Source organism: Sinocyclocheilus grahami, unplaced genomic scaffold (genome assembly GCF_001515645.1).
Source record: "Sinocyclocheilus grahami isolate Dianchi unplaced genomic scaffold, SAMN03320097.WGS_v1.1 scaffold229.1, whole genome shotgun sequence".
NCBI classification, from domain to species: Eukaryota; Metazoa; Chordata; class Actinopteri; order Cypriniformes; family Cyprinidae; genus Sinocyclocheilus; species Sinocyclocheilus grahami.
The window spans coordinates 1,193,823-1,213,357 of record NW_015505408.1 but is presented as its reverse complement, the minus strand read 5'-3'; the positions used below and the strand labels follow the sequence as shown (position 1 = coordinate 1,213,357).

General features: G+C 36.0%; 1 protein-coding gene across 1 annotated transcript in view; it reads right to left on the bottom strand.

The window, feature by feature from the left end:
- Positions 1-18,536, bottom strand: part of LOC107597177 (interleukin-17 receptor D) — a 37,694-nt gene extending 19,158 nt beyond the window's left edge. Inside the window, exon 1 of the mRNA XM_016288131.1 lies at positions 18,365-18,536. Within this exon, the coding sequence (XP_016143617.1) occupies positions 18,365-18,478 (114 nt within the window). The 5' untranslated portion in view covers positions 18,479-18,536. The remainder of the gene's footprint in view (positions 1-18,364) is intronic.
- Between the last annotated feature and the right edge of the window lie 999 nt (positions 18,537-19,535).

Below are 19,535 nucleotides of genomic sequence, written 5' to 3'. Positions count from 1 at the left end.
GTGGTTTGAAATGGTAAGTGAACAGATCTGTGGGCTTCCTGAACTAAAATTATCCCGCAAACAACCTAATTTAGCCAAAGCACTTATAGTTAATGCAAGCCCATCAGTGAGCTGCTACTAAAACGGTGTGAGTAAACGAGTCCAGCATATGCGCAAGAGTAATCTGTCTTAATGACATCCTCTGCCCCATTTCCACAGGATGTGTCCTGATGAGGGCGTGACCTCTTGACCTCTCGGGTGTCTCGCTGACCCCGTACCTGCACCAGATGTACAGATACAGACAAACTATTACAAACATTTGTGTTACTTGAAATAAAGCTGAAAAAATGTAACACAAATGAATTTTAGATAATAAAAATGCCAAAGACCATAAACTAAAATAAAAATATATATAATAGTATATAAATAATACTAAAATAAAAAGACCAGAGGACAGCATGAATTAGTACAAATATAAATAAATACAGGTCATTATAGACTATTAGAAACATATATAAATAAGAAGTAAAAAATAAAAATAAAATAAAAATAAATGAATTCAAAATTATAATATTTAAAAAAAATTTTTTACAAAAGCACAAATAATTTGACAAAATTAAACAAATCAAAAGAAAAATTAAAATGTGTTGAAATATGTTTAAGTTAAAGTACAAAAATTACGTGCTGAAATTAAATAAAAATGAAATCTGAAATGTCTCCTTGGCAATTATGTGAAATAATTTTAAGTACTAAAATTACTAAACGTAAATAAAAATTCAAACTGAAATAAAAACAAAAATAAATTAAACCTAAATTATAATATATATAAACAATCTAATGAAAATGTCAAAAGCAAAGTATTTAACTTACTAAAAAAATATAAATATAAAAACTAAAAATACAGAAATAAAAACAATAATACAATAACTCTGAAACAGACAGACTACATGGATGACACCACAAACAAATATAGCATAAAAATTAAAGAAGCTCCTTTTTCTAGTTTTCTAACTTAAGGTTTATATTTAGTGTTAGTGATTTAAACAAACCGCATTAAAGTATTACACTAAGAATTAAACCTTCAGTTCCTGCTCAGGAAGTACAGGAGTATTTGTGGAAAAACAACCTGGACTTTTACTGGGAAAACTCTCCTGGAAGTTTAACGCTGCAGTTAATGAAGTGAGGGGAATGAAAGCACAAACTAATTTGGCTCACAGCCCTCGGCCTCTCTTGTAAAACGAGAGATTTTAGGTAGCAAAAGCCATTTACTGCCAGCAGAAGGAGGAGGAGTCAGGCTAATTCCTCATTTAGCAGCAGAATAAAGTGAGAAAGTCTGAGCTCCAGAGCAGCACTAATGGCTCCTGCCCTGCTGTCCTGGGGTTGTTTTAACACCGAGAGCCCAGCGGGGTCCTGAGGGTCACAGCGGACACACAGACAGCTGCTGCCGCGACTGCTTCACACCTGCAGCTAATCACTTCATCTCTCTGAAAGTGCTCACAAAATATACCATTGCAACTAACTATCAGCTGCACCAAAATAGTGTTTGCCAAGTCATGCATCGCTATAACTAATGCTCAGAGTTAGTGTTAGTGATCTGAACAAACCATTGCATGCGACCAAAGACATGCATACAATCATGCAAGAGGTGTTTTATTACTTTTCCCTGCTATGCATTTGGCAGATGCATTTGTCCAAAGTGACTTACATTGCATTGCATTCATTGCATTTTATCAGTTTTTTAGTAGTTTTTATTTATTTTATATATGTCTAGATTTATTTTATTTTTTTCAGTATAAGTTTTGGTGGTTTTAGTACATCAATTTAAACAAAATTACAATGTAAACCGTTAACATATATTTTATTTAAAGTAAAAAAAAATTTTAATGGTTTTAGTTTTATTTCAAGTTAAATATAATAACACTGGTTTGGGGTTGCTAAGATGTTTAAATGTTTTTCAAAAGTCTCTTCTGCTCATCAAGGCCACATTTATTTGATCACAAATACAAAACAGTAAAATTCTCTCCTCCACATCACGAGTAGACACGCCCCTTATTGCTGATTGGCTACAAGTTTGTTTTGCGATTCGGCCCCGAATCAGTTTTCTAAAATGTTTTTGAAAAATCACTTACTCTGCCTTTAATATATGTTAAACTGTAATTTATTCCTGTGATGAAATCATTACTCCAGTCTTCAGTGTCACATGATCCTTCAGAAATCATACTAATACGCTGATTTGCTGCTCGAGAAACATTTCTGATTATCATCAATGTTGAAAACAGTTGAGCTGCTTCATATTTTTTGAGAAACTGAGATACATTTTGTTTTTCAGAATTTTTTGCTGAAAAGAAAGTTCTAAAGAACAGCATTTATTTGAATCAGAAATCTTTTGGAATTGAAATCTTTTGCAATTAAAAACATCTTTACTGTCACTTTTGTTCAATTTAATGTGTCCTTTCCAAATAAAAGTAATCATTTCTTTAAAAAAAAAAAACTTAACAGACCCCAAACTTTTGAGCAGTACTGCATTAATACATTAAGTGTGTCATGCTACTGTCACAGTAAGGGTTTGATGAACAAGAAAAATGAAGATCAGTTCCAAACTTGCCATTTATCTCTCATTAAACACACACACCTGGCATGAGCAATAGAAGCCATTATAGAGATGAGATTTAGTTCAGTATTGTGTGGATCAGAGATCCGAGCGTGTCTGAACAGAGTGGCGAACACCAAAGACCGATCCATCCGGGTGTTCCTCCTTCCACATCAATAATAACAGCAATTATATATCATCCAAAACGAGGAACAAACTTCACAGCATGGGAGCTGCATGGGCTCAGGTTTTTACGCATTTATTTCCTTTTATGTTTTCACAAAAGACTGACTTCTTATGACGACCACAGAGCAACTTAACCCCATAAAGCCTTCTGCATTATACTTGATATGCAAAGTACTAATGATCAAACCCGTCATACACAATCTACTCCATGCCTTCTGTTGTCTGATTAATAGTTTAGACTCTTTTTACCCAGTAAAAGCTCTTTTAGTGTACTTGTACAAGCGTCAACCTTCAGCTCTTTCCTGCTTTTGACCAAGTAAACGTCAGAATAACTGTAGTCATATTTCCAGGATAACACTTTCTGGACTAAAGCAGCTCGGCTTTACTTGAATCTCCATCAATAAATTTTTTTGAAAAATCAGTGCGTCTCAAGTCTGATCCTCAGGATCTTTTGAGGAGCATTTGTTTCCAGAAACTTTACCTTCACTGTTCCTCAGCAGAGGAATGATCTTCTCAAGCTTCCAGAACATCTCACATCTTCTGAGGAGCCTTTAATTATATCTCGCAATATATGGTTCGATTGGGCATGGGACGATAACCGGTTTCAGGGTATACCGCGGTTTGGAAAAAGTCACGGTTTCAAAACCACTAAAATTTCCCGTTATACCGTTCCTGCGGTATGCACAGTTTTTTTTATGTGTCGTCAAAGACGGAAAGTGCAGGACTCCCTCAGTTGTGTGCAGCGAAGAGCATAAGGAGTCACACGACCCCTCCCCCCCAGCCCCTCCGGTTGGTGCGAGCAGTCAGTGAGAGTCACCTGTGTGTGGGATGGCCGAAGGAGATCGGCCATTGATTTACATTACAAGCTATCAGAATTTCATCAGTTTTGTCCATATAAATATCAGCAACTTCACCAAATTGCATATTTTTGCTCAGTTTGGGCTTCTGAATAAAATTGTCTGTATTCTCACTATATGAGCCATAAAAACCTGATGTATCAAATATGAAAACACATATGCAAACTTTTTTTAGATTTCCTTTTATATTCTGTCTAGTTGTCTAATGAGTCAGGCTTCACAGGGTTAATCTGGCAAACAGTCACATTCTGAAATGTTAACTTCTCACAGTCCAATCCAGACACATAATCACGTTACATAAAGCAAACAGTTTGAAGTACCTGGTTTGACTTGTGCTTTGGTATTTCAGCACACACATGAAGCTAATTTAATGAGAACACTGCCAGCTAAGTTACAAGTGTAGATGGTCCTTCTTAAGAACCCAATTAGCTGTAAACCATATGGAGACAACGGCAAACAAGCCAGCAGACCACACTTTTTTCAAAGGGCAGCTATTTGTTTGATCCTTCGCTGCTTCAATCTTCTCCCACCCGACTCGGAGGAAATGCATCCCTCCGGGATTTTGCCCCCGCATTGAACAGGAACATGCATGCTATCGGTTTCAATTTGCTGAAGGGGAGAGAGAGCATGATGGGATTTCTGACCAGCGATGATCAATCAGAGGGACACTGCTGCTATTCTTTGGTCTGGGATCAGGAAGGGGGTGGATAATCTCTCTAGCCTGAGAACTCACTAAACTACCCAGCGGCGTTTGTTAGGATTACACGTGAAGTTGAGGCGTCCTGCATCTCGCTGCTTTCTTTATGGTTTCTCAGAACAGACTGGTAATTCTTTACAAGAAACAAACCGCCTCATATGGATCCCAGATGATGCAAATAAACTGCATGAATAAATATCACAAGTGAATGGCAGAAAGCACAGCTTCAGTGAAACCCGATACTAAAACTAGCTGTACGATTTGTTGTAGAGAAAAAAAGAATTGCAATTTCTCTGGAAAATTTGTGATTGTAACTTAAAATGCAATTTTTTTCAAGAGTTACAGGTTTGCTTTTACCTCTTAAATACAGTTTAAAATAGTTAGTATTTGATTTAAATATAGAAGAAATTTTTAATATTTTAAATTTTGCAATATAGTTCTACATTTCGCATTTTTATCTAAAGTTCTAACGAGGGTATAGTAACTAAAATCAATAAATGACAAAAACACACAACAAAATTCCTAAAATATCAACTATATTAGCCTATATGAAAACATATAAAAATCTAAATATAAACATGTAAAATACTATAATAGTATCTCAATGATACTAAAACAAACCTGGTTCTAACAAATTCAATTATGATTCATTTGCATATGTGAAATAATATATAAATTATAATATTATATATAAAATATAAATTAACTAATATATAAAAATATATATGAACTAATTTACTTTGTTTGTTAGATATCAATATGAGTAATAATAATAATAATAGTTATTATTATAAAAAATTGTATTCTAAAATCATTCTTAATATAAAAAATTAAAGTATGAAATATTACTATAAGACTTTTTCAAATTACAATACAATCTTACATGCACTTATGATATTGAGCTTCAGATCTGGCTGATATGCTCTCGGGGGGCTTGTTCCTCTGCGCTATGAAAACAAACAAAACCCCCAGACCACTTCTCACTGTTTGCCCAACAAATTGCTTGGAATATAAAAGAAACAAAGCAAGATCAGCACCTTTCACTGTTGTGACGGGGGAAATTGCCTTTATTTTACAAAATTCACCCTATTCACTTTAATACATGTTCCTGGTCCTATACTGTAAAGGATTTATGTGACATTAACCAATAGTCAAAAACCAAATTAGTCACTGCTTTAGAAAACTCACATTCAGGTTTCCCTCCATACAGAACAATCCAATAAATATCTGACGGATGATAGAAAGTCATATATGAGTTTTATTTGAGCTTCACATTGCAATAGAAATGCACAAATGTACACAATAATAGAAATCTAAACATGTTAACCAATAAACAGATTTTAATTCCTTCACACACTTTTGCAAGACAGGACTTTCTATCATCCGTATTAGGGCTGTGCGATATTGAAGAAAAATGCGATATGCGATAACTCATTAAATAATGCGATATTCGATATGCGATACGATAACGCTTAAAGTGCCACATGCTCAGATGAAACCGTTTTACTCAGCTGTTGCTGAGTCAGTTCAGTGAACTTCTATAACTATCTTGTGTCATATATATATATGGTTATTTGTATGTATGTATGCATGTACCAAGAGTTCCTGTAAAACCACAACAAATTCCTTGTGCTTGCGCACACTTTTAACATTAGTGCAATCATTTTAACATGAGTTTAGGAACTGAATAATAAAAAGGAAAAATAAGACACTGCGTAGTATTTACTCTTTGAATTCAATATGCACTGATTCTTATTTAAGCTATAAAAGTTATTTAGGTAAGAGCAGTGAGTGATTTTCTCTGTCTTTTGTTCATGGCCCCAAATATTGCAAGCTGTAGCGATATGCATACTGCGATATGTACATTTGCGATATTTTGATAATTTCGATATATTGCACAGCCCTAATATATATATACATATATACATATACTATACATATATGTATGTACATACATACATCTATACATATACTTACATGTATACACACACAAAATTTGTAATGTTATAAATCATTTTCAAAAATGAATTTTTATATATTTCATTTATAAATATATAATTAAAAAATCTTATTCAAATCATATATATATATATATGATTTTAATTGCAATTATTTACAATAATTACATTATTTAAATACAAAATTACAATTAATTACAATTTCTAATGCATTTAATATATATATATATATATATATATTCTTTACTTTGCAATAAAGTTTCTATTATCTAACAAATTAAAAAAATTATTTGCATTTGTATATACAAATTTAAATATTATAAAAAAGTCTCTCTCTCTCTATATATATATATATATATTCACCGACTAATCAACTAGTCGACTTCAGTGCTCTGCTATGACGTTTTAAGCCTGACGTCGACTAGTCGCTGGTCCTATAGAGCGCACAACAGGATAAGAAATCTTTGAAGGACTTCCACATTTACGCTCTGTTTCCAAACAGTTAAAATGACAAATAAATGCATACTCCGAGAGCGCTCCACAAGACATGTGTGATTATATTACTGGATGCTCGAAATTGAATGGGAGAATGCACGTTTTAAACAGCTTATTGTACAGGTAAATTAATCGCCGTTCTAATCTAATGCACCGCTGCACTGTAGCGCACACATAGGCTTCAGACAGTAGCGCATACATCTCGCGCAGATAGCGCGTGCACAGAATCATTCAGCGCGGAAATGTATTGTCAACACTGTTCTGTGATTTCTGAATAAAATAGCTTAGAAACTGAAAAGTTCAAGCATATATTTCTTAACTAAATTCACTACTAGTAGAGAGACGCTGCCAGGTAGAATTTTTCACACGCAGTCGCTCTCACTAATGCATTCATATTAATGTAATCTTTACTGTGTTACTTTATCTGTATCTGATTTAGAACGAGCAGAAATCTGTGAGAAATATAACGACCCAAAGACAAAAGAACTGATAAAAAGGAGCAACTGTTATAGGAGCAACAGCCATGAGGGCAGCGTTGTGTCATATGCAATAGCTGTGCACAAGCTGTTTGAGTCTCAGCTCCAGATTTTTTGTTCATTAATGACGTCATCAGCGACTAGTCGACTTCAACTCGACTTTCATCACATAATAGCATAATATATATATATGTATATAGATTGATTGATTGATGGATTTATTAAACTGTCATTTGGTTTAGAAAATAAATTTTTCAATATTCACATCTCCTCCTTGACAAAACCACTTGAATCAGCGAAATCTCTTCCCCCAATGTCCAAACAGAGGAAACGAGCACCTTTTTGCATTTGATTTAACAAATCTGACTGCAGCCGATCTGAGCGGAGCCCGAACACACACTGCTCATTTCCTCAACATGTGTCTCCAATTTCATATTCCAAAAATAGTCATTTTCTAGGACAATCAACTTTGTGTTTGCTATCGGGTCCTGTTGTTATCAATCTCTTTTATATGCAACTTTCATGTCTCACCAAAAACACAAAACAAATCAGTGATGGAACGCTTGACTTCGCAAAGGCCTTTGTTTGACTTGAGGAAACTATGTTTACCATGGGAGAGTGATGGTGTCAACATATTTACAATATTTAACATGAAATATAAAACAAATTAGTCATGAATCAGACTAACTTGTATTCAAACTATTAGTTTTGACATCAAAAACAAACAGATTGAGTTTCTTTCCGGCTGCCGGCCCATAGCTGCAGGTGATCATTTGGCATTAATGAGCAGGTATCAGCTTTCTTCCTCGGTGTAATTACGGTCATCAGAGCACGTCTGCAACGCAACAGCAGCTACAAAGATCCTGACGCTCAGACGCAACTTCAGACATGAGAGCGACTAAAGGAGATCCTAAAAGATGGTATGAAATGAACAATTTTGATGCTAAATCAACATCAATTCAAAATCAACAGGATACTGAGAACAAAAAAAGACACGTCTTAGACATACTGTATATGATCTCTGATGGAGTAATGATGCTAAAACAATTCAGCTTTGCATCACAGGAATAAATTACTTTTTACATCATATTCAAATAGAAAATAGTTATTTTAAACTGCACATTTAATTTCACAATATTACTGTACGTTATGCCTTGGCAAGCAACAATTTTTTTTTAATTATTCCAAACTCTTGACCTATGTATTTATACTGGGAAAATGTCTGGAATAATTATTATTTATACAAATCATTTGTTTTATATATACACATTTATTTATATACATTTTTAAAATTATTTTTTCATTATATAAATAAAATATATATATGAAGAGTTTATTTGCAAAAACAGATAACTCCGTTTTCATGTTTTATTGTGTTAGTTAGCTGTATTTGTTTGTCATTTTTTAGTTTGATTGAGATTAAGTGGAATGCACAATGAAAAAACATGATTTTTTTAAATTGTTAAATGCAGAGTTACCTGTTTTTGCAAATGAACTCTTCATATATATATATATATAGAGAGAGAGAGAGAGAGAGAGAGAGAGAGAGAGAGAGAGATTTTTGAGCGATATAGATATAGTAGGCTAAATGAGTGATTGTGATCATGCAACTAAAGCAAAGACAGTCATATTTCCCGGTTTTACACAGGTCAGCTCCAGCACTGCTGTCAAAACAAAACAAACACCACTACATACAACACTGAATTTGTTCCGATAAAGCACCTAAAACATCCATCTCTCAGCCCAAAGAGGAACCGGATGGGCAGGTCAGCGAGGAGCGTCTGATGAAGGGTCTTTGTGGCATTCAGTCAAATGCTGGAGGGCTTCAGTCTGCTCTCCTTAATGTCTTTCCTGTCTTCCCAGCTCCTTCTGTCACAAAAACGCTCCCATATGCCATTACATGTGCTCTGAGGAACTTCAGCAGCTCATTTACGTAAACACAGTGCAGTCGAGGTGCTCTCTTGATCTCATTTGAGTGAACATCGTCGCGTTTAGTAGGGAATTTATCACAGGACGGGTGAAGAATGCTTTAACTAGTCTCAGAGTTCATGTAGATCACGCTCAGACACTCAACTTCCTCTCTAGTGATGGGTTTTCCAGTCCTAAAACGTCTAGGTAAAGCTTAACTCAACCCACTGATCCAGGACCAGCTTTTTTTTTTTTTAAAACAATGTCTGAAGACAGAAGTCATGAAAAGTGTGCAGCATGTGCACCGGGAATCTGGGAAGATCTGGCCTCTGAACCCTGTGAACCATCATAAATTGATTTCTGAACTTGTGCACGGTTGACCTTCAGTGCCTTTCAACACGTGGCAAAGGTCAAAGCTTCACGAACATCTGCTGGATTCATATCTGCGGCTAAACTAAATATGAAACATAAATGATTTCACAACCATAATGAATAAAACGTGCGTCCTGTTAATGAGAAACAACATAGTGTGATATGTTTAGGAAACCCATGTCAACAAGACGTCCAACTTAACTCGTAAGAGATCTTTGTTGTTTGGATTCTTCCTCCTTTATTATCATCTTGTTTTTATAATCGTTTGAAATTCACATTACTAAATAAAGGATGTAAACACAGCAGACTGAAACTCCCTGAAACGAGTCCAGACACGCTTTCAGAAGCCCAACAACATGAGAGAAAGCAATCCTCAAAAAAGCCCTTTCATTTACACTTCTATAGCCTGGATTAATAGTTGGAGCTGATAAAACAGTCACTGTGTGTCCGCCCTGCGAGAACAAACAGCCACACAACACACACCGAGAAAAGAGACCAGAAGACACAGCCAAGAATGAGCCGCCAGATGACATTCACAAACAATGGATGTCTTGACGGGAGGACAGAGGGCTTGTGGGATTTGAAGTTTTGGGTTTCATGAGTTAAGAATGCACCGCTGCCCACGGCCGTCCAGAAACGCACGACCATGAAGAAGAGGAAGAGAAGGGAAGATCATCTCTCTCTAATGGAAAACACAGAGGCGGTGCCAAGAAGGACGGATGAGACACAAGAGAGCAGAACACATGCTGACTAACCCTTCAGCCCGAGGTGCAGGGCCCCTCATAATAAAGCTGCTTTTGAGAGTCACCAGAACCGATGTTTAAAGCTCGAAACATAGTGAACGCAGGAGCTTAGCTGCTCGAGCTCCTTTACACTGGTTGTTGCATTCGTTTTATGCCTTTCGCTTTTTAGAAAACACACATATATATATATATATATATATATATATATATATTTTGGGCCCAATTTGGACATTTTCACTTAGGGGTGTACTCACTTTTGTGGCCAGCGGTTTAGACATTAATGGCTGTGTGTTGAGTTCTTTTGAGGGGACAGCAAATTTACACTGCTATACAAGCTGTACACTCACTATTTTACATTGTAGCAAAGTGTCATTTCTTCAGTGTTGTCACATGAAAAGATATAATAAAATATTTACAAAAATGTGAGGGGTGTACTCACATCTGTGAGATATTGTGTATATATATACATACATACATTCATACATACATTCTTTTTCGATATCACACATATACATATATATATATATATATATATATATATATATATATTTGTAATTATGCATTAATTATATATAAATGTATTTTTTTTTTATATAAAATATGTACATTCATAATTTAAAAAAAAACTATTAAATTGTCCTTAGAATCAAATCACCTTTAATTTAATGCATTTTGATTAAAGATTACACAGGAAAAACTATGAACTGTGCATTAATTTTATTTCTTTCACTTTTTGGAAAATATCTGTGCATGAACTCTTACTTATCGTACTTAAGTAGAATAATTCAGTCAAAATGAAATTGTTTACAACTTATTTCATGTCTGCTGAAAGTAAAATCCCTTTAGAAATTATTACATTTTTTTTGAAGACTACAAACTCTGATTCTTTGGAGCAACATACACCAATGAATCAAGCACCTCGAAACATAAAGGCTCTTGGCATTCCATTTAACATCCATGGAACTTTTTAATGAAACAAAAGGTTCTTTTGTGTGGAAAAAGTTTCTTTAGAAATGTTTAAAGAATTGTTCTGTGGAACCTAAAATGGTTCTTCTATTGCACTGCTGCAAAAAAATCGCAGTGTATATGATAAAAGTGTATAATGATGTGCAACAAGTAAGTCAATAGCGTCGTTTTTTTTACTTGGAATCTAATATTTGTATCAACCTAACGTCCTTTACTTCAACTTCACAACTTCAGGACACTCTGGACTTCATTACAGATAAAAAAAAAAAAGATCAGCGATAACAAATACAAAGCTGTGGTTTTGATCCAAGCACCCACAAACTGGCAACATCAGGATGCCTCCACCCCAGAGCATGCTTCTCCCTGCAAACGACAGACACTGTATAATCTCAAATCACTGCCTGAAACCTACAGGCAGGAAGCTGCTCTGTACCAGATCCTTGATTAGGCCGGAGTAAAGAGCAGCTAATTGATTGTAATGACTTCAGTCTGTGGGGCGGCAGGGAGAGAGAGGAAGGGCTGGTATATGACCACAGATCACAGGCTCGGGTCACAGCCCTCGGGGTCGCCAGAGCATCGCCAGCTCTATGAGGTTAAAGTGCGAGCTCAAATAGCATAAATAAATGTTCAGATTTGTTCTGCATTAGGTTTAGAAGACATTTTATAGCCATATTACAAATAATTATGTTTTGCATGGTTAATTTTCAGCATGTTATTCGTTTCATGGTTGATTCTGAATAGAAGTGGGCGGCATGACAGAAATGCTAGAGATTGGTACAGATTTAGCTATAAAGAGTATATTCACCTTAGTATGTTCATAAACAATTTTATAATTATTATTTTATATATATTATGCATTTTAACAAATAATTACACAAATAAATAAAATAATGAAACAATTCATCTAGTTTTTAAAGCACTGAAGTTCATTATAAAAAAATCAATTTTGTATAATTTATCAAATAAGTATTGCTCTCGTGCTCTTGTTTTGAGCTCTGAGCTGGTAAACAACCCGTCTGTCTGTGCACTGATAGCAGAAAGTCCCTTTGCAGTGACGCCTCGTCCTCCGGGTCCTAGAGACAGTTCGCTCACAATGATGCACGGTGCATGCGAATTATAATGGACGAAATGGCCGGAATGTTCCAGCTAACGATAGATTGGGTTTATTTGAATAATAATACAAATAATAATAACAACAACAACCATTAATATATTATGAAATATTGTAATAAAAACACAAATATTTCACATTTGACAAAAGTAATTGATATTAAGAAAATTCTCTCTATATAAATGTATTATTTAAATGTTAGTATTAGTTAATAATAAAATATAAATTGAATATCATATATATATATATATATATATATATATAGAAATTATGTAAATTATTTTAATATGACTAAATATTGATGTTGACATTATAAAATTACATATTAATAACCATAACCGTTTTTGAGTGATTGATTGATTGATTGATTGATTGATTGATTGATTGATAAAATTCATAGTGTTATGTAAGAATGTAAGATGTCAAACTGTCCAAAACAAAAGCAGGCCTGGTCAACTTTAGACCGAGAGCTTTAACAGGATCACAGAAAAATCACTGACCAATCACATGCCCCCCAGCCGAGGTGAACAGAGTGTCAGAACTTAATTCACTTTTAACATACCCAAGTTGACCAGCGACATCCTGCCATTCAAAGCGAGCGGCAGGAGCACTCGTCCGGTCAAAAGATGTGTCGCCGCTGAAAGACCTCCGTCCCAGAATTCAAAGCGGTTCAATGAACCGGGCCGATTCAGAGCCAGCCAACCAGGGATTTTCCCACCGTAGCACAAGACACAGCCTCCAAGGTGATGAGCTGCTTGGATGGTTTTCAATGCACCCTTAAGATGGCACAGAAATAACTCAGAGTGAACCCCCCTTTCATTCTCTCTCCGCACCGTGAGCGCATGAAACACACCCCCTTCCCCATCATTTATCCTCAACCAGATGTTACGAGGACAAGGAACCAAAGTGTGAGGGCTCTTTTGAGAAACACACACAGAAATGGAAAAAGGCCCATATATGCACTCAAGGTTTTGCATTAGATCCCTGAACCACCATAATAAAGGAAGGACTTGGCCGGGATTCTGCTTGTGTTCGTCTGGGGATGCATTATGCATTATGATACAAAATATCTTCTTTTGTGTTCTTTTGAGACAACATAAGGGTGAGTAAATGACGACAATTTTTAATTTTGGGTGAACTATCCCAAGATTGTCATTAAAGGGTTAGTTCACCCAAAAATGAAAATTAGCCTATCTTTTACTCACCCTCGAGTCATCCTAGGTGTATTTGACTTTCTTCTTTCAGACAAATCCAGTCGGAGTTATATTAAAAATTGTGCTGGCTCCTCCAAGCTCTATCGTTGTAGTTGGCGGGTGTTTCTGTCCACAAGACGTCAAATAAAGCGTGCGCATCCATAATAAAACGTGCCTCACACGGCTCCGGGGGGTGAATAAAGGCCTCCTGTAGCGAATCCATGTGTTTTCATAAGAAAAATGTCCATATTTCAAACGTAATAAACACTTTACTCTCACTTCCGGTATCTGTCATACGCGGAAGGCGTTCCGGCTTTATTATTTAAAGTTCTTTAGCGAACAAATAAATACACTCTCTGCAAAACATTTACTTGAGCGCCCAAGGAAAAGCGAGCTCTACAAAGTTGAATATTAATCAAGGCCCTCAATTCCCTTGAAAGCACAACTGAGGTTTACACATGAAAAACACGGTCTCCCCCGATGCTAATCGCACCCCCAGAAACCATTGCTCTTGCTGGAAACAATTTCGAGATGCTTGCTAATGTTTGTGAGGTTTGGCTGCCATCATTCTCAGAGAGCATAACTTAACCAGATGGACGGGGACGAGACTTTTGTTAAACTGATTACACAGCCGGTAATATCCGTTCCGTAATGAATTCCTTCATTTCTTAAACAGAGATACGGGACTTGAGGTCAGTCTCTGAGAAGGAAAGGAAAGTTAGGCTCATTTCTATGACTCCCTATGATGCCCTGGCAGCGGGATTTCTCACAGAGCTCGTTGGAAAGTCAAAGGCAGGATGCTATTGAGCCGAGAGGCCTGGGACTTCCGGAGAGAACAACCACTTTAATCCGAATCCAAAAGGCCCCCATGGAGGACCAATTGAGCCTTGGCTGGAGGCCAACAAAGCTCAGAGGCCAATTTAAATATCTACCTTTGTTTTTCCTGAGACTTAACCTGAACTGTGCAGTCAAAAACAGGAAACAAAGCAAAGACAAAGTATAAAACTCTACACAGAGACAACATGCGACACAAACTAGCACTTTTTTTCCATCTTAAAAATAAACTCGTTTTACGTTTTTTTGTCTTTGCATATGAGAATTGACAAAAACACAATGATGCAAAGTATAAAACTGTCTACAGACACAATATGTGACCCTGGACCACAAAACCAGTCATAAGGGTCAATTTATCGAAACTGAGATTTATGCATCACGAAAGCTGAATAAATAAGCTTTCCATTGATGTATGGTTTGTTAGGATAGGACAGTATTTGGTCGAGATACAACTATTTGAAAATCTGGAATCTGAGAGTGCAAAAAAATCTAAATACTGAGAAAATCGCCTTTAAAGATGTCCAAATGAAGTTCTTAGCAATGCATATTACTAATAAAAAATTAAGTTTTAATATATTTACAGTAGGAAATTTACCAAATATCTTCATGGAACCTGATCTTTACTTAATATCCTAATGATTTTTGGCATATAAGAAAAATCAATCATTTTGACCCATACAATGTATTTTTGGCTATTGCTACAAATACACCCCAGCGACTTAACACTGCTTTTGTGCTCCAGGGTCACATATGTGACAGAAACCATTACATTTTCTTTAAAAAGAAACATTTTAATTTTGCATGCATCATAAAAATTATACATTTTTGTGAGTTGTGTTTGACCATGCAAAACATACATTTCTAAGATGATTACACAGCCGGTAATATCCGTTCCGTAATGAATTCCTTTATTTCTTAAACAGAGATACGGGGCTTGAGGTCAGTCTCTGAGAAGGAAAGGAAAGTTAGGCTCATTTCTACGACTCCCTATGATACCCCGGCAGTTGGAATATCTCACAGAGCTCGTTGGAAAGCCGAAGGCAGGATGCTATTGAGCCGAGAGGCCTGGGACTTCCGGAGAGAACAACCACTTTAATCCGAATCCAAAAGGCCCCCATGGAGGACCAATTGAGCCTTGGCTGGAGGCCAACAAAGCTCAGAGGCCAATTTAAATATCTACCTTTGTTTTTCCTGAGACTTAACCTGAACTGTGCAGTCAAAAACAGGAAACAAAGCAAAGACAAAGTATAAAACTCTACACAGAGACAACATGCGACACAAACTAGCACTTTTTTTCCATCTTAAAAATAAACTCGTTTTACGTTTTTTTGTCTTTGCATATGAGAATTGACAAAAACACAATGATGCAAAGTATAAAACTGTCTACAGACACAATATGTGACCCTGGACCACAAAACCAGTCATAAGGGTCAATTTATCGAAACTGAGATTTATGCATCACGAAAGCTGAATAAATAAGCTTTCCATTGATGTATGGTTTGTTAGGATAGGACAGTATTTGGTCGAGATACAACTATTTGAAAATCTGGAATCTGAGAGTGCAAAAAAATCTAAATACTGAGAAAATCGCCTTTAAAGATGTCCAAATGAAGTTCTTAGCAATGCATATTACTAATAAAAAATTAAGTTTTAATATATTTACAGTAGGAAATTTACCAAATATCTTCATGGAACCTGATCTTTACTTAATATCCTAATGATTTTTGGCATATAAGAAAAATCAATCATTTTGACCCATACAATGTATTTTTGGCTATTGCTACAAATACACCCCAGCGACTTAACACTGCTTTTGTGCTCCAGGGTCACATATGTGACAGAAACCATTACATTTTCTTTAAAAAGAAACATTTTAATTTTGCATGCATCATAAAAATTATACATTTTTGTGAGTTGTGTTTGACCATGCAAAACATACATTTCTAAGATGACTGCTTACTGACCCACGTCAATTTTATGTCTGATTGCACTGAAAAATAATAGCTCACCTCTCCTCTACAATACATACAATTTTAGGCATCATTCATACTCATACCACAAAAACGGCAGGACAGGTTATGCATCAAATTTCGCAACTTAGAGACGTGATCAAACAACTAAATCTAAGTATGAGTAATGGTATAAAGCATAATAGACATGCCTCAGTAATTTTACGATCTCAAAACAGCATTAAAAAGTCGAAATGTCCTTTAAAACGCAGAGAGCATGCAAAAGCACATCTTCACTATGCACAAAAAAGAATCTCACAAATGCCAGCTTTCATTAATGAAGTCACACACTGTCTGAGTGTCTGTTGTCTATAAAAAGTAGTAGTTCAACTATGTCTCAGCCCAGTTGTCAGCGCAGAAGAAAAAGTGTAACGGCTCACAAGAACACACAATTCATTCACACCTGAAGTGTTTCTCTCAACAGGACGGCTTTGATGTAGCAGTGGAGGGAGGCGAACTGTGCTTCCTAAAAGGAAATGCCAAAGAATTTTACTAAAGCAAACAGTTGACTGACTTCCTATGGGAAATGACTTCAAAGCAGCCCTGTCCCTCCAAGACAATGAGATTGTGGGGCAATCTGTCCGTCAATAGCCTGTCTGTCATCAGCAAACGACCCAGACACGGGTCAGCAGGAAGAAAAGCCCAAGACAAACACTGCCAACACAATATGGACTTGTGAATTATCTTGTATTACAGCCATATTCATTTTTGAATCATCTTTTGATAGCTGATACTCATATAAAAAGGCAAAGGTTGGTTAAGTTAAGAAACAGTTAAGCATTAACGAAGCAGTCATGTGGCGGTCTATAAAATCTAAAAGTTTAAGCCATATATTAAACATCCACCAAACAGCTGACGGTAGCCATTGACTTCCATAGTATTTTTTTCCATACTATGGAAGTCAATGGCTACCGTCAACTGTTTGGTTGCCAACATTCTGCAAAATATCTTCTTTTGTGTTCAACAGCTCAAAGAAACTCATACAGGTTGGGAACAACTTGAGGGTGAATAAATGATGAGTACATTTTCCTTTTTGGGTGACTGTCCCTTTAAATAACCATAATTCAATAACCATTTGTTTTCAACGTGTTTCGCCATAGTTTGGATTTTTACAATGCCAATATAAGGATAGAAATTCAACTGAATGCTTACATGAAAAGCTGTGAAGCCTTTTTAATTTCCGTCTCCCCACTGATCTCTAGTCTACCACCATTCAACTCCATTCACAAAAGCATCAACAGGTCAACTCCAGCAACAAAAGATCAACAAAAGACCCAACTGAGAGACTCTTTCACACATCTGACCTACTAAAAAGGCCATTTCCCAAAAGCTCAATGCTCCTGACCGGATGAACACTGTTTGCACAAGACTTTAACTTCAAATACACAGCACAAATCATGCAGGTGCACTCTTAAAAATAAAGATTTTTAAGATGGTTTAGATTCTGGGGTTTGAAGCCACCAAAACAGAGATGGTTTTCAGAAGAACTAGATAATAAAAAAGTGGGAAAGTTAAGTTTTAGCCCTTTATTTTTGGTTTTAGCTTGACCACCTCAGACCAGCAACAAACCAGCTAAGGTTTTTGGAACATTGTAGCTTGTCAACCAGGTAGACCAACTTGAACCAGCTACCATGTTATTAAAGACATGCAAAATTACAAAAGCTCTATGGTACCACAACTTTATTTTTAAGAGTGTAAACCCAAATAAACACACATAATCTGCCTTACAAATAAAGATATTTGCTTTCGGATACTTGTAGGCTATTTTAACTTCCACACATTGCAAAAACACAGTTTTGTGATCAATAATTTGCCACAGTTGCTGAATACTCTCATTTAGGCTTAACGCTTTAAGAAAAAACGAGCTTTAAATGTTCTTCTGAGGTAACGTGACATGACTAAACTTGTTCGTAAAGTTTTCAGCTCGTGTCACTGACAGGAACATCGCACGCTAATGTTTTACAGATTTCGCTCGAGTGTGTTTTTTTACCTTGTAGTTGCATTTATCCGAGTTTCCTCGCTTTCCTCCGTTCACCGGAGCGCTGCAGCACAAAAACACGCACAAAGCCGTGAAAAAATGAACAAGTCTCCGTGACCCAGCCATTCCTGTCCGTCCATGAAGCTCCACTGATGGGAATGATCGTGAGGGAGGTGCAAGAGCCTCCAGTCACATACTGTGTGTGTGTGTGTGTGTGTGTGTGTGTGTGCTGGTTTATATATCCTGGTGGGGACTTAAACCTGACTACACACAGACTCATGGGGACTCGTGTCACGGTGGGGACCTAAATTGTGGTCCCCACGGATACAAAAGCTTATAAATCACACAGAATTAAGTTTTTTGAAAATCTAAAAACGCAGAAAGTCTCCTGTGAGGGGTAGGTTTAGGGGTAGGGTTGGTGTAGGGCAATAGAATATAGGGTCTGTACAGTATAGAAAAACCATTACGCCTATGGAGAGTCCCCACAAGGATAGCTGACCAGACGTGTGTGTGTGTGTGTGTGTGTCTGTGCACAGCATAATGCCATTCCAATCCTACCGTTTCTGTAGTATGCAAATACAATGCGCGCAACTTCACCTATTATGTTGAATAACAGACTGATTATTTTATTTTTATTTTTTATTTAGTCATTTATCAGACTACTATATGAGTAATGCATATAGCAGTAAAAACTTACAACTTACTTTTTTTTGCAAAGAACTAGATAATAAAAAGACATCCCTGTCAGAAAAGTCAGTTTAAGATGCTGTTTATTGCCTTTAGAAAATAATATGTGACCCTGGACCACAAAACCAATCATAAGGGTAAATATTTTGAATCTAAAAAGTTTTTGGTCATCTGAAAGCTGAATAAATAAGCTTTCCATTGATGTATGGTTTGTTAGGATCGGACAATATTTGGCTGAGATACAACTATTTGAAAATCTGGAATCTGAGGGTGCAAAAAAATCTAAATATTGAGAAAATCATCTTTAAAGTTGTGCAAATGAAGTTCTTAGCAATGCATATTACTAATCAAACATTAAGTTTTGATATATTTACGGTAGGAAATGTACTAAATATCTTCATGGAACATGATCTTAATATCCTAATGATTTTTGGCATAAAAGAGAAATGTATAATTGTGACCCATACAATGTATTGTTGGCTATTGCTACAAATAT